General features: G+C 37.1%; 1 protein-coding gene across 9 annotated transcripts in view; it reads right to left on the bottom strand.

Annotated features, from left to right (window-relative positions):
- DOCK7 (dedicator of cytokinesis 7) overlaps positions 1-26352 on the bottom strand; it is a 219485-nt gene that overhangs the window by 48950 nt on the left and 144183 nt on the right. For 6 of the 9 annotated variants that reach the window (XM_035018390.1, XM_035018391.1, XM_035018394.1 and 3 more), the window contains 8 exons: positions 20582-20671; positions 19542-19637; positions 17373-17513; positions 17169-17282; positions 14821-14991; positions 10265-10404; positions 5819-5988; positions 4507-4661 (listed from right to left, as the gene is read on the bottom strand). In XM_035018390.1, the coding sequence (XP_034874281.1) occupies positions 4507-4661; positions 5819-5988; positions 10265-10404; positions 14821-14991; positions 17169-17282; positions 17373-17513; positions 19542-19637; positions 20582-20671 (1077 nt within the window). Of the gene's footprint in view, positions 1-4506; positions 4662-5818; positions 5989-10264; positions 10431-14820; positions 14992-17168; positions 17283-17372; positions 17514-19088; positions 19440-19541; positions 19638-20581; positions 20672-21861; positions 21955-26352 lie in introns of those variants that run through there. The other 3 variants (XM_035018399.1, XM_035018396.1, XM_035018397.1) reach the window with 3 other exon arrangements.

Raw genomic sequence — 26352 nt, 5'->3', positions numbered from 1 at the left:
AGGCTCCCAAGGAGCAGGGAGCCCGATGTGGGAACTCAATCCCAGGACCCTGGGATCATGACCTGAGCCGAAGGCAGACGCTTAACCATCTGAGCCACCCAGGTGCCCCAAAAGTTGGATGCTTATCTGACTGAGCCACCCAGGTGCCCCACCCTATGACTAGAACTTTTTAAAAATTTTTTATTTAAATTCAATTTAGTTAACATATACTGCATTATTAGTTTCAGGGGTAGAATTTAGTGATTCATCAGTTGCATACAACACCCAGTGCTCATTTTATCAAGTGTCCTCCTTAATGGACATCACCTAATTACCCCATCCTCCCACCTACCTCCCCTCCAGTAACCCTCAGTTTTTTCCTATTGTTAAGAGTTTCTTATGGTTTTCCTCCCTCTCCGTTTTCATCTTATTTTATTTTTCCCCTCGCTTCCCCTATGTTCATCTGTTTTTGTTTCTTAAATTCCACATGACTGAAATCATGTATTTGTTTTTCTCTGACTCATTTTGCTTAGCATAAAACTCTCTAGTTCCATCCATTCATTGCAAATGGCAAGATTTCATTCTTTTTGATGATTGAGTAATATTCCAGTGTGTGTGTGTGTGTGTGTGTACACAACTTCTTTATCCATTCATCTGTCGACGGACATCTGGGCTCTTTCCATAGTTTGGCTATTGTGGACAATGCTGCTATAAACATTGGGGTGCATGAGCCCTTTCAAATCACTATGTTTGTATCCTCTGGATAAATACCTAATAGTGCAATTGGTGGGTCGTAGGTAGCTCTATTTTTAACTTTTTGAGGAACCTCCATGTTTTCCAGAGTGGCTGCACCAGCTTGCATTACCACCAACAGTGTAAGAGGGTTCCCCTTTCTCTGCATCCTCACCAACATCAATTTGTTTCCTAACTTGTTAATTTTACCCATTCTGACCAGTGTGAGGTGGTATCTTATTGTGGTTTTGATTTGTATTTCTCTGATGCCGAGTGATGTTGAGCATTTTTTCATGTGTCTGTTGGCCATTTGTAGGTCTTCTTTGGAGAAATGTCTGTTCATGTATGACTAGATATTTTAAAACAAAAACTTAACTTACAGCCTAAAATTCCAGAAAAAATCATAATGCAATTTAGATATGTTTTTGAACTGAATAATAAAAATGCTACATATAAACTGTAGGCATGTAACTAAAACAATGATTAAAGGAAAATGTACAGGCTTATAATATGTACCAAAGAAGAAATGATAAAAATTAGTGAGTTAAGCAGCCATCTCAAGAAGTTAGAAAAAGAACAATATAAATCCGAAGAAAATAAAAGACAGTAAATAAAGAAGATAAACATTCAAAAGTGAGGATCAACATGCCCCCAAACTGGTTTTTTAAAGACTAAAGATATACACAAATTTCTGTTGAGACTGATGTAAGACAAAGGGTACAAAAAGCCGGTCACAGAAATGAAACCACTTATCTCTACTACAGATGGCACAGACTTTAAAAAGATTATAGAAGATACCTGAACTTCGTATGCCAATAAATTTTAATTTCTACTAGAGTAAAATTTACAAAAATCAGTGTTAAAGGAAATAGAAAACTCGAACAGTCTTACAGTCATTAAAGAAATTAAATCAGTAATTTTTAAACTTTCAAAAAAGAAAACTACAAGTATAGATGGCATCACCCACAGGTTCTCCAAATATTCCAGGAAGAAATAACTCCAATTTTAAACAAGTCCTCACAGAGAACAGAATAAAAGGGTAAACTCCCTTTTAAATTTAAATTGGCTGACCTAACCCTGATTCCAAAACCTGTAAGGAACATTATGAGAAAAATATTACAAATAATTTTACCTACAAGCACAAATACACAAATCTTAAATTACAGCACACAAAATCCATTAATATACAATCATGAAAAGGCAGACAATCAAATGGCAAATGGGAAAAACTCTAGAACCTCAAAAGAGAAAATTCAAATGGCCAACATGTATATGAAGAAGTGCATACCCTCATAAGACATCAGAAAAACGAAAACTGAAATGAGATACAACTATAAATTACCAGATTGACAAAAATTTTCAAGTCTGAAAAATCTAAATGCTGATGAACATGTGAAAGAATGGGAACTCTCATATGTCTCAATTGAGACAAACCCTTTGGAAAAATACCCAGGTATATCTGGTATAAAGATACATACATATTCTATAACCCAGCAAATTCTACTCCGAGGAAATAACCTAAATAAAAATGTATATACACACACACATACACACACACCATACATGTAAAGAAATCTATAGGATTACTATTTGAAATAACCAAAGACCAGAAGCCATTTATGCATCTAAGACAAGAAGAGGTAAATAAATTAATCTATAGACAGACAATTTAAAGACATACAGAAATGAAAATCAGTAAATTATAGCTACATTTTATAACATGGATGAAAATTAAAAATATAACAAAACTAAATTACAATGTTTAGGGGTGCAAAGTTGAATGATAAAACTATAAGCAAAATTAAGCAATTACTTCATTAGTCAGGATAGAGGGCAGCTTGGTGGATAGCTGTGGTGGGTAAGAGCATGCTAGAGATTTCTGAAAGGCAGCCAACAGTCTATATTTTGTCCTGAGTGGTGGTTACAAAGGTGTTCATTTTACAGTATTTTATAAATTTGTACATTTATGTTTCATGTACTTTTTAATATGTAGTATATTTCACATAAGAGAAGTTTTAAAAAATGAAAAGGAAGGTCAACAAAATTGACCACAGTGGTCATTTTGGGCGGAGACAGGGACTGAACTGAGGGCAGACTGGGAACTTTCAAGGAATTTGCAATGTTCTATTTCTGAAGCTGGGTGGTGGGTACACTATTGTTTCTTCTATTATGATACCTTAATTGTGCATGTACTTTTGATATTATACATATAAAATATATAAAGTACAAGGGATAAAAGAAAATTGATAAATTGGAATTCAGCAAAATTAAAAACTTGTGCACTTCAAAAGACACCATCAAGAGAGCAAAAAGATAATACACAGAATGGGAGAAGATACTTGCAAATCACCTATCTAATACGGGATTTGTACTCAGAATATATGAAGAACTCTTTCAACCTGGTAACAAGAAAATGAGTAACACAATACTAAAATGGCAAGGAAGATGGATGAACTTCTCTCTAAATAAGACACACAAAAAAGATGTGTCAGTAAACAAATGAACAGATGCTCAACATTAGTAGACATTAGGGAAATGCAAATCAAAACCACAATGAGATACTACTCTATACCAAGGTGGTTACAATAAAAAAAGAGATAGTAACAAGTGTTGGTGAGGAATTGAGAGGATTTGAGAAACAGGAATTTTCATTTATTGCTGAATGTAAAATGGGGAAGCCACTTTTAAAAGAATTTAGAAGTGTCTGAAAATGTTACACACAGAGATACCATATGACCCAGCAAATCCACTTTTAGATATCTACTTAAGAGAAATAAAAACATATGTGCAAACAAATGTTGATAGCAGCATTATTCTTAACAGCCCCCAAACTGGAAAGGATCCAAAGGTTCATAGCCTGACAAACGGATAAAAATCTGGCAAGAGTATTACTTGGCAATTAAGAAAAAAAAAAAAGATGTGCTGATGCACATTACAACATGGCTGAAACTCAAAAACTTTACGTGTAGTCAAAGAAGCCAGACGCAAAAGATCACAGTGTATAACTCCATTTATATGAAATGTCCAGAATAGGCAAATCTATACAGATACACAGTGAAAGTAGGTGAGTTGCTGCCTAGGGCTGGGGGGAAATAGGGAGTGGCTCTTAATAGGCCTAAGCATTCTTCTTGGGATGATGGAAATATTCTAAACTTAGACTGGGGTGGTGGCCATACAGCTCTGTAAATACATTAAAAACCATGACACTGTACACTTAAAATGGGTGAATGTTTTGATATGTAAACTATCTCAATAAAACCTGAAGTTGTCAGGACAGCTTCCATAAGTACTATTGCATTTTTCTGAAAGAAAGTCTTTTAGAACTTGATCTTGCCCTACTGGCAGTTTGTTTCCTCTCTGCTCCCATATCCTTCCCTCTTTAAGGGGGCAAAAATTACAGGGGCAGAGTACCTATCAATTTTATTAAACATGAAACAGTATAAATCTTCAGAGATTAAAAAAAATATTCTCAATTGCTAAACAACTGAAAATATTTCTTAGGGTTGAAGAACAAAATGTATTTTGAAAATAAAGAAAATAGGCCATATACAATAAGGTAACTTCCAAAATTCTGAATGGTGGAATACAGAGCAACCATAAACCTTGAGGTATTAATAATTTTTAAAACAACTCAGTACAAGATAAGCAATATTCTCAGAACCTTAATATTTCCACAAAGTAAATGAAACTCAAGAGTACTCTTGCATCAGCTAATACAACAATCTGTTATTTAAGGGTACATCCTTGTAAATATCTGTCTTTCTAGAAAAAACTTCTGCAGGAGGGTTTTCTTACCGATGATGTAAGGAGGAAGCTGCCAGGCCTTGTTAGCTGAGGAACTGATGTTCCTGCAATTGCCATGGCAACGGTCTGGCTTATCATGCTTCCGCTCTCACTTTCATAGTCATCAGGGGCTATACAAATTGGTCTTCCTCGTTGATTGTGAGTTTCTGGAAAAACAAATAATCCCAAAATAAATAACCAAAATTCCATTTAGGTTAATTAACAGTTATTGAGCATGCAATTTCCTACTCTCCATTACTCTTTAAAAGAAAAACCTGTTAAGATGTAATATTTACCATTAGATTTTCTTATTTTAAACAGTATTTTAAACATTAACTCATTCCTACAGTAACAATTTGTAGTTTTGTAGAGAAGTTGCTAGTCAAAGAAGATATAATAATATAAACATTTCTACCTTCAGATTAGGAAGCCCACTTTGGCGATCAAAATACTGGTTGAACTACTCAACTACCAGTCCCTTAAAGACACAGAGTTAGTTATCTTTGTATCACCAGCTCTGTTCAGGTTCTTAATATGTAATAGGTACTCAGTAAATGTTTTGGTTTTTTTTTAAAGATTTTGTTTATTTATTTGACAGAGAGAGACACAGCAAGAGAGGGAACATAAGCAGGGGGAATGGGAGAGGGAGAAGCAGGTTTCCCGCAGAGCAGGGAGCCCGATGCGGGGCTCGATCCCAGGACCCCGGGATCATGACCTGAGCCAAAGGCAGATGCTTAACGACTGAGCCACCCAGGCGCCCCGTTTTTGTTTTCTTAAATGTAAACTACAGGGTTTTCTTTAGGACAAATGCAGGAATTCAAGAAATTCTATGTATGGAAAGCAAGAGCAATAAAACTTTGTGAGTTCTAGTTTTTAAAAAGCAACATAACTTCAACTTATTAGCCCAGTGTTAACAATAAACCTAATTTTTGTTATTCAGGTGAATATTAATTTCAATTATATATTTATGAATATAAATGAGACTGAAGGTGGGAGACATCTGCCGTGTTTTCTTATGTACATTTTTTTCGGATGAACAGTACAGTCTCATACCAAAAAACCTATTTTCTAATAGGCAGGTACAGAAGTGCTATAAATCATTATTTTAAAATTCATCGTAAGAACTACTTGAGGAAAGCTTGCAGTGAATTCTCTGATGTAGTCAAAAGTCATTCAGTAATATGGTTAAATATTTACAGTTTATTTATGCCAGTGTACATTTCCTTGTACTTCTTTTCCTAAAATAAGATCTTTAGCCTCGAAATATTTCTAATACTTTGCAACACTGAGATTTCCTTTAAGATGTTTTAAATATACGAAGTACCTGTAAAGTCATAGAGCTGAGGAACAGTTTCCATGATAATGCCAATCAGAGGTAGATACAACATGGCCACCCTCGCCTTTGTCTGGGGGTCAGAGTACCGTGGGTCTGAGTCGTGACTGGATAGTAAATTGTGTACCATATTGATGACTTTCTTGTGCAATCCAAACAGTCTATTTAAAAAGAAGATGAAGAAGCAGCAGCAGCACTAAGGTCACAGAGATTAGTTAATATCTTTAAAGCAAACAGTAAGTCACAGTACTGAATCAATTTTGTTTAACTTAAACTTTGCCACATATTTGCATGTATTCCTATGAAACGCTTCTCATTATGAAATTAACAAATGTCTCTCTGTATAAAGTAAAGATGGAGGGGAAAAAGAAATGCTAAACAAATTCACCTAGAAGTAAATCTCAATTATTTTTATATCAACTCCTTATTAGTACATATTCGTATTAAATAACTTAAGACCAGTTGTGGTTATATTTTAAAGCAAAAAAAAAAAATCTTAAGTAGCTTCAAATTTTATTTCATATTAGATCTTCTCACATTTGCCAAAAATAATTTTTATGTCCTTTTTCTAAAAGAAAAATCCTCTACTTGATGGATTATGCAGTCCATAGGCTGGGGGGGGTTGTCTTTGACTTCTCGAATTTAAACTCAACTTCCTTGCTCATCTACCTTGTTTGGGCCATACACCTTCTGTAGGCTCAATCCCCTGAGTTTCAGCTGGGCTAAAACACTAATCACTTTTCTTTTTTTGCCTCTTCTCGGATTGAAGGTGCTTTGACTCTGCCAACTATTCTAATTAAACACTTGGCCAATGTCGACAGGCCCTTAGGGCTACACCTGGCAGCAATTCCACACCTCATTCGCCCCTTCAGCCTCTCACCATCCACCTCAGAAAAAGATCTTACCTCCGACTTCTGATTTTTAGGAAAGAAAAGCCATTCTGAATTTGCTCTAGCCAGATCTTTAACACATCCCCACATTTATCTCTCTCTCATTCCTTTTGTCTCAGAAAAAGTTGTACTTCTCTCAAAAAGTAATTTCTCCATTATGTTTAATGAACCCCACGCGTCTTCAACAGCTTCAATGCCCCCCTCACTAAAATTTTCCCTTTTCTTTCAAATAAGCCTTTCCTATATTGAAAATACATGTTCACTTGAAACTAGTCTCTTCTACATTATATACTCTCTCCGAGTAATAAACTATTACCATAATTTCTCCAGTAATAAACTTCCTAAATGTATAGTCCATAGCAACTGTTTCCACTTACTTCCTAGTATCTACTCCCTTTCTTTGGAACTAACAGTTTTTGAATGCTTACAACGTGGCACTGTACTAGCTTCATTATTTAATAACTAAATAATTTCTTAGAGTTACTTACCTTCTCGGTTTCCCTACCTACAGTAAGAGGGTAATTACCTACCTCATAAGGTGGCTGTGAGAATTAAGTTGCATAATTTATGTAACATACTTATTAGCACACTGCCTTGTATACTGTCTTCCTCAGTAAATACTAGCTCTTATTTTTTTTAAGATCACATAGCCAATTTCAAAGCTGGGATTGGAAACCAGAGCCCTTCATCTTATCTGCCACTTTACATTGCTATATATGCAATCTAGCTGGAGATTCTTTCTTCTTCCTTCGAGATTTTTATTCAGAAAGTGTATTTTTAAACACTATCAAGAACCACATCTAACTGACATATCTCAGATTTTATTCTCCAGTTCTCTACTCGACGCTGTCATCTTATCTATTCTCAATTTTTTCTCCAAATAGCTCCCACCCTTTCCTCATATTCTCTCTCTCATTTCACCCAAGTCTCAGATTCTGGTCATTTGGTTTTTATGTTCTCCCTTCTGAATTTTTGCATTACCAATGATGACTCCCAAACCCGGGTGTGTATTCCTCAGCTGTGTAGCTACCAGCCCGACCTTAACCTACCAATAAGCCCTACCCAATCATCTTTATAAGCCTTTTCACAGGTCTACATTACTCAATCACATGTTATTAAATATATGTTTATTCAGGACGTGCAATATCCTATTTTAAGTATTAGGGATAAGACACTGTCCCTGTTCTTAAAGAGTTTGCTATTGTAAGAGAGAAACACAGACGCAAAAATAATAATTCAGTGTCACAAATGCAGTAGAGGTACTAATTTTCTATAGAATTATGTGCTACAAAATTAGCATTTAATCATATTGTTTCATAGTCTTAATTTTCTAACTATAATCAAAGTTTCTGAAGAGCAAATCTTTGATCAATATTAAAACATATTATTGCCACTCAAGGAATTATTATTAGCAAGCAGATGAAGTAAAAAGAAAAGCATTCCTCTCAAGTACCTATCTAAGACAATGTATGTTGTATTTTATCTGTATATCACTAAAGAATATAAAATTTAGAGATGAGATGTGAGTCTCCCAAAGTCAATTACTCATATATTACTGAATTAACATCTATTTATGAATGTGTATTCATCCACCTTGTGCCAGACACAATTCTAAGGCATTGGAAGTACAACAGCAAACAAAAAAGATAAAAGTGTGTGCTCTCGTGAAATCACGTTTTAATGGGAGGAGACAGAAATTAAGCAGCAAATTTCAGAGAAATGCTTTGTGGAAAATAAAAGAAAAAGTATATGTTTAAGAATGATTGTGGCAGGGCAGCGTGGTTATCATTTTGACTGGGTGGCCAGTGAAAGCCTCGCTGAGAAGATGCTATTTGAGTGGAGACCTGAAGAATCACAAGGAGCAAAAAGGTACATGACAGTCTTAGGGTAACATGAGCACTGTTAGGCAGAGAAAAAAAAACCCAAGTGCAAATACCATACATAAGGTAGGAATGAATTTGGCATATTAAAGAAGCAGAAAAAAAAGACTGGGATGGCTAGATTTTAATATGTGGAGAGGGAAGACAGTGGCAAAAGTACCTAAGAGCCAGCAAAACAGGGCTTTGAGGACCATTATTAAAAGTCTAGATTTTAGGGGCACCTGGGTGGCTCGGTCAGTTAAGCATCCTACTCTTGGTTTTGGCTCAGGTCATGGTCTTGGAGCCATGAGATCGAGCCCCACGTTGGGCTCTATGCTGAGCACAGTCTGCTTGGGATTCTTTTCCTCTTTCCCGCCCTCTCCCTCTGCCCCCACCTCCTGCGCACACATGTGCACTTTCTCTCTAATAAATAAATCTTAAAAGTCTGGATTTTACCCAAAAATACAAAAACACTAATTCAAAAAGTTATATGCACCCTTATGTTTATTGTAGCATTATTTATAATAGCCAAAATATGAAAGCAACCCAAGTGTCCATCAACAGATGAATAAAGAAGATGCTGTACACACACACACACACACACACACAGGAATATTAGCAATAAAAAAGAACGAAATCTTGCCATTTGCAATAGCATGGATGGATCCAGAGGGTATAAAGCTAAGCAAAACAAGTCAGTCAGAAAAAGACAAATACCCTATGACTTATGTGGAATTTATGAAACAAAACAAAGAAAAAAAGAGATAAGCAAAAAAACCCAGACTCTTAACTATGGAGAACAAACTGCTGGTGACCAGAGGGGAGGGGGGCAGGGGGATGGGTGAAATAGGTGATGGGGGTTAAGGAGTGCACTTGCAGTGATGAGCACCGGGTATTGTATGAAGTGCTGCATCACTATATTGTACACCTGAGACTAACATTATACTGCATGTTAACTAACTGGAATTTAAATAAAAACTTTAAAAAACTCCTAAAGATCCTATTATGAGGATTTTTTTAAAAGTGACCATTACCTAAAGGAATTATGATTACACAGATTTTTTAAAACAATTATTAATATAGAAGTACTCTCTAGGGATGCTAGACCACAACACTAAAGCTATTTCTATAAATTCAAATCATCAGAGAATATGCCCTTTCCTTACTATATCAATTTCTAAAAATCCTGTACAAGTGTATACAACTTCGGAAGTTCTTAAAACCTAAGAATATTTGTTTATAGGGCATATTTTGAAATAAAATGCTACACAGTATAATGGCAAACAATAAATTTTCCTTACAAGGAATAGAAAACTAGTCCATTTTCCTCAACTGAAATGTGCCTACTGTGTATCAACAAATCTAGGAGTCTACCTACTTATATTCACAAATATTTTTTGTAACAATGAAGGAAAAACAAACGCTATCAAATAAACCATGATACACCACTGATTTCAAAACAAACCTCAAGTTCAGAGATGATGAAGTATGAAAAAATGGCTTTCTTAAAATCAGTGAAATGCAGATAACATGGGTATGGAACTTAGTGAATACAGAAGTATTCTTCATACAGAAGTATGAAGAGTAGTAAAGAGTACTCTTTTGATTCTTAGGAATATAAGTGTGATACTTCTGTCCCATTATCCAAAATCAACTTGCTATTCCCAAGGCAAAATCAGTCTACTCACCCTTCAGCATCAGGGTCTAAAATGACAGCCAACTCTGTTAACACAAGTCCTGCCAAATAATGCTGTTGGCGGAAAGGCACAGATAATTCAAACATATTTGCAATCTTCTGGTCTTGTACGTTTGTGGAAAATCCAGAACTCTGTTTGGGAGTGAGATAGAACAAAACTACAATAGCTGTGCAACAAAACATCCTACAGACAGAACACTGCAACAAATGCAGTATGAGCATTATCTCAAAGTAAGATGCACTTCACCTAGGATAGTTTATTTTACATTACTGTTATTCACATTGGAGAAAGTAACTGCTCTTACTTTTGGTATAGGAAACTGTGATGAAATAACACTTTTAATTATTTTCTATTTCCTTTTTCTCAGATTGAAACTTTTCCATCTTTTTTTTTTCTTTATTCTTTTAGCCACTTAATGTTTCAATATCATACCCTAAAGAAGAAAAAAAGCAACTAAACCCAAATGATATATTACACATTTACTGCTGGGTACAAAAGACATATTTATAGTCAAAGCTACTGGTTTCCAGAGAAAGTCCAAATACCAGTAAAATTGTTTTTCAGAGAAAATACTACCTCTAGAAAATTACTATCATTTTGTGATTCACTCATAGTTTTTTTAATACTGCAAAATAGCATTTCCCCAAGATATAGTTCAAGAGTGTCTACAATCTCATCCCCCTCTAATTCATATTCAAGACCATCCATGTGAGGTTTTTTAGAACAGATTTCAGATTTCTCTACAGAGAAATCATCTTCCTAATAAGTATGTAAGATTATTCTTGCACCCTCCCCCCAGAAAGAGTGAGGTCTCTATCATCTATTAGAATGAAATTAATGTAGTTAGATAAAAAACAAGGGGAGCAAGAGAATGGAAAGAATTCTATTAATTTCTTGGCTGAATGAGATGTTCAGAGGGAGATAGATGTAAACAAATGTGTTTCATTAAAGGTTTTAGGAACTATATTATGATTAATTTGCTCTCCACTGGATAGCCACATCTTTGGCAGAGGATGTGTGAAGAAAGCAAAAGACACAGCCTTATCTGTTATAGGAAGAAGCGTATGCTAGCCAGGTAAAAGAGTACGTGAAAATATGCCAATCCACAAGATTTTTTGTAAAGGTAAAATGAAAAGTTATGGGTGCTCTCTCATGTTTTCTCATCAAGGTAAAGTTTAAAAACTTTTTTTTTATCATGCATCTGAGATTGATGTAGGCTAGGGAATTACATCCAGGAATTAAATAACTCAAAAATAACATCACAAAAAGTTAAGATAACTTTAAACATTAAGAGATTAAGAAAGCTTAAGAAAGCAGCTTGTCTGCCTCAGAAATTACAGAGCGGAAAGAATGTTTCACTAGAGGGAAGAACCAGGCTTCTCTGATACTAAAACCAGAAAATCCCTTTATCTCCATCTGTATGATAGGAAACAAAATAATTGCTATGTAACCCCTTTCTGTCCTGACAGAAACTACTAGCTGTTCAGAGGCTGCTGGGAAGATGGCAGAGTAGGACGTCCCTGGGCTCACCTCTTGCCGCATGGCCGCCTAGAGAGCACCCACATCAGCATAAATAACACAGAAAGCAGCCCGAAAACTGGCAGAACAGACTCTCTGCAGCCCAGCACAGACAAGAGGTCACAGCGAAGCAGATCCACCCCCTCCGATCGCTCTTGGCAAGATCCCATCAAAGTGGTGCCATAAGCCAGGCAGTGCGCATGCAGCCCAGACAAGGGCCAGCACCACTCCAATGTGAGTCCTGCTCCAGGGAGAGGGGACGATAACCACACACCAGTCTGACTGTGACCCCAGCAGTGGCTGAGGGCAGGCACCTGGTCAGACTGCAGGCCCCACCCACCAACAAAAGCTTCTCAGGGGACAACACAGGGAAAGTGCCTATAGTCTGGTGCTATTTCACCTGTGGCAAACACCTGCTCTGACTCAACTCAAGCCCAAGGCAGCCCCGGACCGGCCCACTAACACCACAGAGACCAGGCTCTGCCCACAACAGGCAGAGCGCCATCGCAGGCTGGACTGAAGGCAAACACATCCCAGCCACAATGGTAGGACGCTCCTGCAGCAACACACATAGGAGACACCCCCCAAAGCACCATTTTCTGGTGAAAAGAAGACATTGCGCTGCAGGACCTTTTCTTCATAAAGCCACTACTTTCAAGTGTGAGAGTCGTAGCTGACTTTCCTAACACAGAGAAACAGACACAGCAATAGACAGAATGAGGAGACAGAGGAATATGTCCCAAATGAAAGAGTGGAACAGAATCAGAGCGAGCAGGAAACCTAAGCGAAATGGAGATAAGTAATATGTCTGACAGAGAATTTAAAGTAATGTTCATAACGATACTCACTGGACTTGAGAAAAGAGTGCAGAACCTCCATGAGACCCTCCACCAAGAGATAGGAGACGTAAAAAAGAACCAATTAGAGCTATTGGACTCACTAAATGGAAATAAAAATAGACCACTTGGAATAAACAGCAAATGAGAGGAAGTAGAAGAACGGATCAGCCACCTGGAGGACAGAGTAATGGAAAGTGATCAAGCTGAGCAGATGAGAGGGGAAAAAAAATACGCAAAATGAGAATAGACCCGGGGAACTCAGCGACACTGTCAAGCTTAACAGTCGCATGATAGGGATCCCAGAAGGAGAAGAGCAAGAAAAGGGGGCAGGAGATTTGTCTGAAGAAATAATAGCTAAAAAAACTTCCTGAATCTGGGAAAGGACAGAGAAATCCAGATCCAGGAGGCACAGAGGGTCCCCAACAAAGTCAACCCAAAGAGGTCTGCACAAAGATGCAAAGTAAATAAGATGGCCAAAAGTAGTGATAAAGAGAGAATTTTAAAAGTGGCAAGAGACAGCGCCTGGGTGGCTCAGTCGTTAAGCGTCTGCCTTCGGCTCAGGTCATGATCCCGGGGTCCTGGGATCGAGTCCCGCATCGGGCTCCCTGCTCCGCGGAAAGCCTGCTTCTCCCTCTCCCACTGCTTGTGATCCCTCTCTCGCTGTCTCTCTCCGTCAAATAAATAATTCTTAAAAAATAAAAAAATAAAAAAATAAAAGTGGCAAGAAAGAGAAAGGAAAGCAGTGACATACAAAGGAAACCCCACAAGGCTATCAGTGGGTTTTTCAGCAGAAGCTCTGTAGCCCAGAAGAGAAGGGCATGATCAATTCCAGCTGCTAAAAGGAAAAAATCTATAGCCAAGAATACTCTATCCAGCAAGGCTTTCATTTAAAATAGAAGGAGAGATACAGTTTACCAGAAAAACAAAAGTTAAAAGCAAAACCAGCCACATCCCTGTCATACATGATGCCATCGGCCTGTGGGTCCCAAATTCCCAGTCCAGCCACCCTCCCGCCCGAGTCAGCATGCACGGTATGCCAAGTCAATACGCCTTCACCTCAGATTGCCAAGGGCTCAAACTGGCACTCTTCCTCTCAAATTCCAGCCCCTATGCTCAAGTTTGTGCACAAAAGTGGGCATAATTATACCAGCAGAATGAAGCAACCCAAACAGTGACACTATTTCTGTGGAATACAGAATGGATAAAAGGAGCGAGGCTAGGCTGAAAACATCTCCAACAAGCACACCAAAGAACAATACATACAGCATGATTCTGGTTAGTAAAAAAAAAAAAAAAAAAAAAACCTGGGAAGAATAAAACAAGATGAAATCAGAGAGGGAGACAAACCATAAGAGACTCTTAAGCATAGGAAAGAAACTGAGGGTTGCAGGAGGGGAGGTGGGTGGGGGGATGGGGTAACTGGGTGATGGAATGAGCACTGGGTGTTCTATGCAACTGATGAATCACTGAACTCTACCTCTGAAACTAATAACACACTATATGTTAATTAATTGAATTTACATTAAAAAAAGGAACCTCTGCTCCCCCCCAACCCCAAAAGAAACTACTAGCTGTTGAAGTCTGCTGCCACCCAATAAAACCCTATGAACAACCACCTAGTTTCCTTTGGATTTTCTAGGCACAAGGGCAGTAGGCAGGGCTTTCTCAGGACTGCCCTGCAGTTTGACTTCTTTCTCTGCTACATTAGGCTTCACTTCTTTGCCTTTCACAGGTATTGATCCCTAATAAACATCTTCTATCCCAAACTCAAGACAACCTTGCATCTGCTTCAAGAAAACCCAACTTGCGAAAACATCGAAATGGGCTTATCTAAGTGAATTCACTCACATGGATGTGCATAAATCTGTAAGAGGAGTACAACATAGTAGTTAAGACCTTGGGCTCTAGAATAAAGTCAACATGTGCCTTGAGTCAAAGTCTAGCTCTGCCACTTATTACTGTTACCCTGGGTAAGTTCATGACTTTTCTGTTTCATATGTAAAATGAAAATAATAGAACTTACTTCCTAGCATTACTCTAAGGAGCAAATAATAATTATTTATAAAGCACTTAGTATGGAGCCTATCACACAGCTATTATTCAACAGTCTTTATCATTTATTCCAGTGTTCAGAATGCTTTCTTACAAAAATGAGCTCTATAAAAAAATTTTTTCAGACACTCTGCATACCTGAGATGTTGCAGAAGAAACAGAAGGCGATGGTGATGCAGGTGGAGTAAGCAGGCTGCAGGGCAGGTTCAATGTAACATAGTGCTCATGGCTGCAGACAATTCGCAGAAAATCCAGTCTCAAGGACACCAGCACACTTGGATTTGGTAATGAATAAAGCTTTGAAGATACCTTGTAAGCATTACATAAATAAAAGAACACCAATTGAATTTATCATTTCTCTAAGCCAACACCAGAATGACAGGTGAAGTATTTATTTAGTGGGCAGTGTTGGGTTTTGTGGCGTAAACAACAGTATCCACTTTTTCCAGAGTTACTGCTAGAATAAAAAATGAGGAACTAGAAGATCTATTTAAGATTTACAAATCCACTGACTAGGCTAAAAGTCATATTCTTTGTATTTCAAATATAGGATTAATATTTCCATTTCTCAAAGATGCACTTTATGAAGGAAAAGTATACCACCAAAATAACTTCATAAAAGAACTGATCCATTCTTTGGATAATCAGCAGCTGTATTAATCTGTATTTATAATTATCTCTTTGTCTATTCACCCAGCTACCTGATAAGCTACTTTGAAGAGACATATATACACTGACTTAATAGCTTTGGCATCCTTAGGGTCTAGCTCAGGGTTTGGCAAACACAGGAAGTCAATGCTTGAAGAATAACAACAAGATTTGAGGAGCAACAGAACACGAAATTTTGGGGTAAAGTAAAAATAATACATACTGCTGCAAATATCTGCAAGTGGGTCAGTGCCCATGTGTAGTTTTAACTTCTCTATTAAAAGAAACATACAGGGGCACCTGGGTGAATCAGCTGGTTGAGCGTCCAACTCTTGCTTTCCGCTCAGGTCATGATCTCAGGGTTGTGGGATCAAACGCCACATCGGGCTCGTACTCAGCGCAGAGTCGGCTTGGGAGTCTCTCTTTCCCCCCCTTTCCGTATGTCCCTTCCCCCACTCATATGCACACTCTCTAAAGTAAATCAGTCAATTAATCAATCAATGGAACATACAATAAAGGCAGCTGATAGATCTCCAAAATTCTAAATATTAGACTGCCAAACAGCATTCTAAACCAGTAATTCTCAGAAATGAGCCTGTGGACCAGCAATTCTCAGAAATGCTGCACAAGCACTTTGCCCCACATGCCCACCCCCCACCCCCATGATTCAAACTCCTCAATAATGCTGAGTAGGACCCCAAGAGCTGCATATTTTTAAACTTCCTTTAAAAGGTAATTCTAGGATGATTATACAGCTCATTACCCAAATGGCCTATCAGAACCAATAACTAATGTTTTCCAAAAGACACATTTCATTAATCAGTTGATAAAAATTTTAAGCTAAAGTCAGCTGTTTGTAGAAAAGTTCTAGGATGCTTTAGTTTAGTAAAAGCAACATAATGGAAAAAATAAATAAATTTTAAAAATAATAAAAGCAACATAATGATTGACACTGGGGATTTGGGTAAGCATCTGTCCATGAACCTAAACTCTACAATGTCTAGGTCTACATTAGGAGGACTATACAGCTAAATGCAGCTGCTTTAAAAATCACCCAATAAATATACAAAAAAGTTCATTTGGCTGCTCATTCAGTGTAACTGGTACTCCTGCATGGCACTGTGGGGGTTGCTTTACATTTATTTTTTTCCAAATTGTTTTAAAAGTTTATTTTTTTTAGTAATCTCTACACCCAATGGGCGGCTCAAACTCACGAACCTGAAATCAAGAGTCACATGCTCTTCCGACTGAGCCACCCAGGTACCCCCAGGGCTGCTTAACATTTAGACTAGTGACTTGATGATCTGCTTCAGAATGGGAACAAAGAGTTTGACTGGGCCAGTAAAATAAAGGAAAAGTCAGCTGTATAAATAGCAGCTTGGCATAGGACTATGTCCTCATAAAACAAATGAAATTTACTTTTGCCTTACTAATAAAAATACTCTGCTTTTATTTATTTTTTTAAAGATTTATTTATTTAAGAGAGAATGAGAGGGAGAGAGAGCAGGGGGAGGGCCGGGGGAAAGGGAGACAAGCAGACTCCCAGCTCAGCAGGGAGTCTGACACGGGGCTCGATCCCAGGACCCTGAGATCATGACCTGAGCCGAAATCAAGAGTCAGATGCTTAACCGACTAAGCCACCCAGGTGCCCCAGAGATTCTCTCTCTCAGAGCCTCTCCCTCTGCCCCTCCTGAAAATAAATCCTTTTAAAAAGAAAAATGCTGCTTTTTAAAAATATCAGTATATGAGTGTGTTCTTGAAGATCTCTTAGCTACAACTCTAAAAACAGCAAATACAGTGTTTAAATTATTTGTTAATTATTACTAATTATGCATTACCTGTTTATAGCACGTCTTAATAAGGCTAAAGACAAATCCTCTATCCATAACAGACAACAGATCATTGAGAAAGAATGCAAGGCTTGTGTTGAGTCTCTCAACCATTTCTGTGTCCTGGAAAGCAGAATAAAAAGCAAAAACATATAAAAGTATGATTGTATAATGTGCGCTTGATAGAGATTTAATTTTTTAAAAAGTTATTACCTTCTGAAATCGTGAAACTATATCACTAGCAATTGTGCTGACAAGAGCAGCAATGTCATCCATGAAACGTTCTGGAAAACGACTTTTCCTTGGTGCATCAAGCTTATCATTAAAATATAAATGATGCACCATGCTCTTTACCTGAAAAAATAAATAAGCCATTAGTTTAATTTCTTATGAATGCAATTAACAGTTAATCATATTAAGGCGATTTTTTCACTACACTATGTGATTTAACAGATGGCTGAAATACTTCTAGCTCCTCAAATACTTTGAGAATCTCCCTGCAATATTTTATATGTTCCCAAGAAATATCAAACACAGTACAACTCAATCACTGCATCACCTTCATAAAATTATTCTGGCTACCAATATGAAAAGAATTATGAATGTGAACAGAAAAATATTTCACCCTTTAAAATGGTTTTAAATGAAATCTTTCCAAGACTCAACATTTTGACATTCTATATACCCCAATGTAAGCTTTGAGATACTAGACACATTAACTTCACTGCAGTTTCTTCAGCATCTATAATATAGTGACATATGGTGAATGTACATTAAACACTGATGACTCAATATGAATTATAAGATATTAGGCAAAAATTAACAAAGTGATTTATGTGTACAAAATGCTTCTGTGGGCACCTGGGTGGCTCAGCCGGCTGAGTGTCTAACTCTTGGTTTTGGCTCATGTCTAACTCTGTGCTCAGTGCAGAGTCTGCTGGAGAGTCTCTTTCCCTGCCCCTCCCCCAACATGCTCGTATACGCACTCACACTCTCTTTCTCTCTCTCAAATAAATCTTTTAAAAGATGCTTCTGGATATTGATGATTACAACAACGTGGTAATAGTAATACAGAATTCAGGGAAATCGAACCCAAGTTTCAACAATTAGTAAGCAGCAGAGCTAAGTTTTAAACTGCAGCTTTTTAACTATTCTAAAGAAATTTGAACATACATGTAAGACTATCAAAAAACAAATCAAAATTACAATTTGATCTTATATTAAAAGCACAAGAATGACAAACTTGGTGTTTATTCTCTAGAAGGAAAAAATGAGTTGCCTATCACTTACATAGGGTCCCTGACTTATTTTCTTCGGTAGATTAGTAAGTTTCTAGAAAAGCTGTCTTCTTATCCCCAATATGGGTAACATTCAATGCTGAGAATGACCGTATAACATACTCTGGAAGCTCTTTTTGTTTCTTTTCTTCCTGCCTTCCTTTTTGTTGTTGTTGTGTTGTTTTCCTTTATTTTTTTACACATTTCTCTTTTGGAAGAAAAAGTTTCAATGACTTCAGCTTTCTAGAGGTTGAAGAGGAAAGTCCCTAAGTGCCAAAGTGCCTGACTTTGAATCACAGTTCTGCTATCTAAAAGCTGTACCAGGGTGCCTGGGTGACTCAGTCGGTTAAGCATCTGCCTTCAGCTCAGGTCATGATCCCAGCGTCCTGGGATTGAGCCCCCATCAGGCTCCCTGCTGCTTCTCCCTCTCCCACTCCCCGTCTGTGCTCTCCTGCTCTCTTTGTCAAATAAATAAATTAAATCTTAAAAAAAATAAGTAAATAAAAGCTGTACCAACTTAAACAAGTTACTTAATCTCTCTGTGCCTTGATAACCCCCGGCCCACAGGGACAGTGCTACACACTGTACACACGGCAAATCTTTATTGCTCTCGTGTATATATGTGTTTATGTGTATATGAATATTAAGATATTAATTCACTTGTTTTTAATATCATTTATTAAATTGAGCAAAAAGTGTTGTTTTTTAATTGGCTGTAAGTGGCATTTCCTTAAGAGCTTTCGAACCATGAAAGCAGTGAGGATCTATAAAGCCCTTTTTTATCTATGTTTGGGATGAAATCTACAATACATTACACACTAGCCACGTCCAGGCTAAGAAATAAGGTACCACGTTTCCTTTAAAGACAGCTGGTTCTGCAACCATCTCTAAAAAAAGTAGTTAACGGGAGCTTTCACATTCCACCTAAATTGTGCCGAGTGTCCACAGTGTTTATTCAGAGATGTAACAAATGTAATTTTGTCTTGGAGGCACATGTAAAATCCTAAGAGGGACAACAGAAAAGGATTCTTAGGATAAAATAATGAGCTAACACAAAGTCGTTAACTATGGAAAACAGTATTAAAAACATGTTGAGCTTGCTCACCATCAATTCAAAGAAGAACCAGGCTTGTTGCAAAGCCGATTCCCGAACGCCGCCACTGCAGACAACCCACTGCAAAGCCAGCTCCTCATGAAAAAGCTATCCAGAAGCAAAGCCAAAGTTATTATCAAAGTCATACGTGCTGAGAACACAAACCAGATAATAATGCAATTGCAAATGAAGATATAATGACAATAAGCAAAATAAGGCATGTGAACCATTCAATGATGCAGTGAGGACACCCATTAACGAAACGGCTGTTTATACATGTAAGACAGTGGCATGTTGAACAGCTGAAAAAATTACATGTTATCTTGCAGTAAAATGTAATTTTAAAAGGACAGGTGGGAAATAGCCTCCTAAATTGTACCTGCAAACAGAAACTAGACCAAAAACTCACAGTTACAAATACGATCTTGTTTGTGCCTTAAATACATATTCCAACATATGCAAATACATTCATGAACTTTGCTGGTACAATTTAGGAAATACCTTTAAAAATTTAAACTTTGATATAAGCCATTAATTTTCAAGTTTGCAGGTATCTGAAGTCTTTTTTATAAACATAGCAGAAATTTCCTGCCTTATAATGGATATGCATACAAAGCATTTGCAAAGTAGTGTGTATCGATATGAAAAAGGACTAACAAAACTGTGCATAAGGGAAGCAAATCAACATATCTTACTAAGAGTGATAATTTTTCTAACTCATCTTCCTTTCCCTGGAGATTTAAAACACAAAACAGAAGCAGTTACAGAAACAGAATTCAGAGTTGATACATTTTTTGGTACTAAAATTTGATGATCAAATTTGATTTCAAACAGTCAATCCCAAAGATATAAACATTGCACTAATATAAAAGAGCATACCCTGGAGTGGTATGCCCAAAAAGGCATCAGATAAGCAGTGCTTGCTCAAATGTATTTTTAAACAAATAATTTAAATGCAATTATTGCAACATACTGGCTACATAAAGAAATTTTACATCTATTTTAACTGTTGGAACTTTCCCCCTATATGGATTTTCTTCATATGAATCTACCTTTTTAGTTGGTAAGCGTCCCGTTAATGTTTGTAAGAAACTTGACGTCTCTGTGTGCGAAGACATACGATTACAACTTCGATCCATAGCCTAAGGAGTGGAGGTGAATGAATGACGAGATAACATTAAAGTCCGCTGTGGAGGCCTCTGCAGCTCAAGGATTACATACAATTTTTTAAATAGTTCTACTTTGGATTCAACAACTGTTTTATTATTGCTCATCTCATTTTCACCATTTTAAGCTGCTTTAATGACAGTACATTAGAAGTATCAAAATGGCTTCTATATATTTTTAGTAAAAAGATGAATATTTTAATGACTATATAAATTCAGAGTGCTGCAAAGAATGAAACTTTTATCCGTGTGATCTATACACATGCACACGTCTAGTAAGAAAATGTAAAAAGTAAAAACATACTTCTCACTGGTTTCAGACCAAACAAAGCAATCAAGAATTTTATACTCAATAAAGAAAATTAAACGGTTAAAATGGTTTCTTTCACTTTTCACTACTATCAAAAACTACTATTCGGATCTGCCATATACTTCAAATATAAAACACTTAAGATATTAAACACGGAATTAAATTCTTCAAGAACAGGAGCACTTCACTCCAAAGCCAATACACAGATGAGAAGTATATTTTGAGGTATCATGCAATATTAGCTATGAAGCAACTAGACTTAAATAAGCAATACCTGGTTCAACTAAGTTACACACAAATTTCATACTTTGCAACACAATACAAATTAAAATGGATTTTTGCTTCTGGTATTAAATCTCACAGCATGGGGATCATATACTGTCCACACTTAATTTCAGCTTAGTCCCAGTATTTCTAGTCAGTAATTATGGGGGAAAAAAAAAAAGACAAGATAGTAAATGCTAAATGAAAAGGATACAATAGCTACACTTTAAACCAAAAGCAAATGGAAACTGTCAGGTTTTTTTCCACACAAAATTTTTAAAAATTCCTACTAAAGATGTGCTCCCCCTACAGTAGAAACTGTTATCAAAGCCATCACTTGCATAAACAGCAGGCACTGAAATACTGACAGGGTGGGGGGGGGGGGAGGGAGACAGGAAGTAGGAAAGGAGAGCATTACTGGTGCAATTGGTGGTATTCATGCATAGTAGTTGGAAAATGTGCTAAGTAAACAAAAATACACACTTTTTAATGATTAAAAAGCAAGCCACTGAAATCATAGTATGTACTAAAAAGTAATGTTCTAAAGGGAAACATCAGCAGCCAATAAAGAAACCTCTAATATAAACACCACCTGTGTTGATTCTGCACTTGGACTGGGGTTGGATCCCCATGGGGCAGCTTTTGGACCACCAGTGTTAACCCAGGAATTGGAGCGATCTAAACCCTAAGCATATAATAGAAAGCAGTTGGAAAGGAAAGAAATATTACATGTGGCATGCCATAAATTATTCTTAAAGAAATCCAGACTTTCCAATGCAAACATGTTTTTAATTAGTACTGTTAAAGCAACCAAATTTTTAGGCATCTAGAAGTATTAGTTCACCAAAATTACCTTACTACATAACATAATTTGTTTTTAAATCACAAAGAATATTAAGTATAGCATTTAAAGATAATTTCTCTTTATGTAAAGGGATCACCGTGAAGTACCAAGTAAAGTTCCCACAGCACCATACCCCCCAAACCCTCTTTAAAGATGGCACGAGTTAGCAACATAATTTCCTCTGACTTTAACAAGGATTTAAGAGAAAAAAAAAGAATCGAAGTACATCATTTCATTCTTGTCTAAAAGCCTTTACTTTGTCACCAACTGAAACTTCTGTGTATTGATATTCCATAATTCTATTTGACCTTGTTTCCTCTTTTGCTTTCTTTTAAGGGAACAACAAGAGAAATTAAGAAAATAAAAAGAATTAAGAAAAAAAAAGGGGGGATGACTAATATTTGCTCCTGCCTAAAAATTAGGGTGGATTTGGGGTTGTGCTCAGTTTTATTGTGCTTGTTGTAATTAAACATAACAGGCTACTATTTTATATAAATATTATTTTAAAAAGCATTATGATGGGGCTGGTCTGTAGGAATTACATCTTCATCATCACTATCGCTGAATTTAATATGCTAGTAATGTGTTTGACCAGAAGTGAATACATCTGTTACTCTCTGAAAAAAGTTATTATCCCAGGTGGAGGGAACTGGGGCTTTAATTTCTTAAACTTGACTAATCATTAGAGTCACTTGGGAAGTTTTATAACATTCAGATTCTGGGCCCCATCCCCAGAAATCCTGATTCAGCAACCTGGGCTGTGGTCTGGGAATCTGCTATTAGAACTGGAGCCAGTTATAAGGGATTTTTAGAGGACTGTTGGAATAAGAATAATGAAGACATTGGGAAGGGTATGTGCTATGGTGAGCGCTGTGAATTGTGTAGGACTGATGAATCACAGACCTGCACCTCTGAAACAAATAATACATTATATGTTTAAAAAAAAAAAGAAGATAGTAGGAAGGGAAAAAAATGAAGGGGGGCAGAAATCGGAGGGGGAGACGAACCATGAGAGACTATTGACTCTAAGAAACAAACTGAGGGTTCTAGAGGGGAGGGGGGCGGGGGGATGGGTTAGCCTGGTGATGGGTATTAAAGAGGGCACGTTCTGCATGGAGCACTGGGTGCTATATGCAAACAATAAATCATGGAACACTACATCAAAAACTTATGAGGTAATGTATGGTGATTAACATAATAAATTAAAATTAAAAAAAATAATAATAAAATAAAATCATATTTAAAAAAAAAAGAATGAAGACAACCCAAGACAAGGTGACAAACTATGGACCCAACCCCAGAAAGCACCAAAGGATAGGTAAAGGAAAAACAAGAGTAGTAATAACAATAATCAACTGTATAGACATGTGTTTCACCTGGAAAGGTCAACAACAATAAATATGCAGGGCCTTAACTCTAAACAAATAAGAATCTCTGGGAGTGAAGCCAATATATCAATACTACAGGAGGGAATGAGGATTAGGGAGAAGGAGGCAAGACAAACTAACTCTCAAGAGTTTAGGTTTGGGCGCCTGGGTGGCTCAGTCGTTAAGCATCTGCCTTCGGCTCAGGTCATGATCCCAGGGTCCTGGGATCGAGCTCCTCATCGAGCCCTCATCGAACCCCTCATCGAGCCCCGCATCGGGCTCCCTGCTGGGTGGGAAGCCTGCTTCTCCCTCTCCCACTCCCCCTGCTTGTGTTCCCTCTCTTGCTGTCTCTGTCAAAAAATAAATAAAATCTTTGGGGCACCTGGGTGGCTCAGTCGTTAAGCATCTGCCTTCAGCTCAAGTCATGATCCCAGGCTCCTGGGATCCAGCCCCGCATCGGGCTCCCTGCTCTGCGGGAAGCCTGCTTCTCCCTGTCCCGCTCCCCCTGCTTGTGTTCCTGCTCTCGCTATATCTCTCTCTGTCAAAAAAATAAATAAAATCTAAAAAAAAAAAAAAAAAAAGAGTTTAGGTTTTAGGGAGACTAATTCCCCTCCTTCTTTTTCCCGATTTTTCCAAAAATACAGAGTGGTTGAATGATACAGTAAGCCTCCATTTCCACTCATTTTTTATACTGAATGTGTAAGATGAGTGTTGAAGTTCAAATCCAGGTTCTACTGCTTATTAACTGTAAAACCTAAGGTAAATTATCTAATTTCATTTTTCAGCTTCTTAGTATAAAATAGGAATAATGATAGTCTTCCTCATATTGCAAAGATCAAATTTAAAAGTGGAAGTAAATTACTAAATACAATGCTTCAAATATAGTAAACACTCAAGAGTTCTGGGGCGCCTGGGTGGCTCAGTTGGTCGGGCGTCTGTCTTCGGCTCGGGTCATGATCCCAGAGTCCTGGAATCAAGTCCCACATCGGGCTCCCTGCTCAGTGGGAAGCCTGCTTCTCTGTCTCCCTCTGCCCCTCTACCGACTTGTGCTTGCTTGCTTGTTTGCTTGTGCACGTTCTCTCTCTCTGGCAAATAGATAAAATCTTTCAAAAAAAAAAAATAGTTCAAATAGTTCAAAAACTTCCTACTTGTGTTTTTTTAAATGCTTCCTATCAAAGTAATGAGAGAATATTCAAGTACTAGTAAAATTATGTAATCTGATTTGTTTAAAATACTTACCTTCTCAGAACCCCATATTATTTCAAATAAAAGCAAATCTGCAAACAATGTTTTTCAGATATTAAAAGTCTCCCAACTTATGTCTCCAGCGTATGAAGTTCTTTCTGCCATTTGCAATTTTTACAACCACTACTCATGTTACAAAAATAATACATAAGCATCTGATTTTTAGAACATTACAACTGTGCTCTTCTACCATAAATTTCCACAATACCAGTAATCTTCCTGTACTCTTAAACACACTTTTCACCTCCTTAATTTCCTTTGAAATTAAGCACATGTTAATCAGTAATGTGAGAATAAACAACAAATCTAATTGTGTCATTGTATATTATATCCACAATATTCAGACTAAGCAGTTATAATTACATCAAATCAAAGCTAACTAGTTAAAGAAAATCTATGGCCAATTATTTTGTAAAGCAAAAAATTGCCATAATTTAAGTGTTACAAAGCTAAGAATTATATCTTAACTTCCTTAAGCAAATTCATCAATGATATTTACTAATGTCATAACTACATTTACTGATCTCCAACTACAGAACAGATTAACCAAATGTGTGCACATGTGCATGAAAGGGCTTTTGTTTTTGTCACATCTTTGTAACATTATTGTGTCCCTTAAATATAGATAGGCTCCCTCCATGGGCAAGGCTCATATTCTATTTGACCTGACATCAACTTGCTGTTAGAATTCAAAGACTTCGGGGGCGCCTGGGTGGCTCAGTCGTTAAGCGTCTGCCTTTGGCTCGGGTTGTGATCCCGGGGTCCTGGGATCGAGCCCCGCATCGGGCTCCCTGCTCCACGGGAAGCCTGCTTCTCCCTCTCCCACTCCCCCTACTTGTGTTCCCTCTCTCGCTGTGTCTCTCTCTGTCAAATAAATAAAAGCTTTAAAAAAAAAAAGAATTCAAAGATTTCGGCTTTGTATCCACAAGTCCTCAGCACAGTGCCTAGCACACAGTAAGCTCTCAGTGTTACATTTAAAAATAGGAAATGATCTATTACAAAGAAACTACATATCCATGTAAAACTGCACTGGCATTTGATTAAAAGCAATAAAATTCAAACTTGTCATAATCATATATTTACATAATTGAATGTTAAAGGAAGACTGCTAGGGCAAACAGATCAGTTTTGGGAAAAATAATTATGAAGAAAGTCTCACAAATCTGAATTTACAGCCATCAGAGTAATAAAATCCTACTGATGTAAGTATTCCTGAATTTTAGGAGTTCTACATTTTATGTTAAAGAATAAAATAGGAAGCCAAAACCTTCACAAAGCCAAATCTCTTAAGATCATTAAATATATAATTAATCCTGGCAGCAAGAAGGCAAACAAAAACATAACTTCTAAAGGAGTCGTTTATTCTTGCAATACCTACTAACATTCACTCACTGAATATCCACCGAGCACCTTCAATATGCTGGCCATTATGGGTGCTTAGGATATATCACTCAACAACTATGCCTGACCTCATGAAGCTCACCTTACCTGTGATAAAGGTAAGGTAAACAAACACTGAAAAATAATTAACTACTTTATATGCTACATTAAAAGGCAGTAAATGTTAGGAGACAAACAGAATGAGGGGATCCGAAGTCCCCAAGATACAGGTTATACATTTAAATAA

Source organism: Mirounga leonina, unplaced genomic scaffold (genome assembly GCF_011800145.1).
Source record: "Mirounga leonina isolate KUSES-001 unplaced genomic scaffold, KU_Mleo_1.0 Mir_173, whole genome shotgun sequence".
NCBI classification, from domain to species: Eukaryota; Metazoa; Chordata; class Mammalia; order Carnivora; family Phocidae; genus Mirounga; species Mirounga leonina.
The sequence above is the reverse complement of the archived record's forward strand: the minus strand, read 5'-3'. Positions and strand labels throughout refer to the sequence as shown.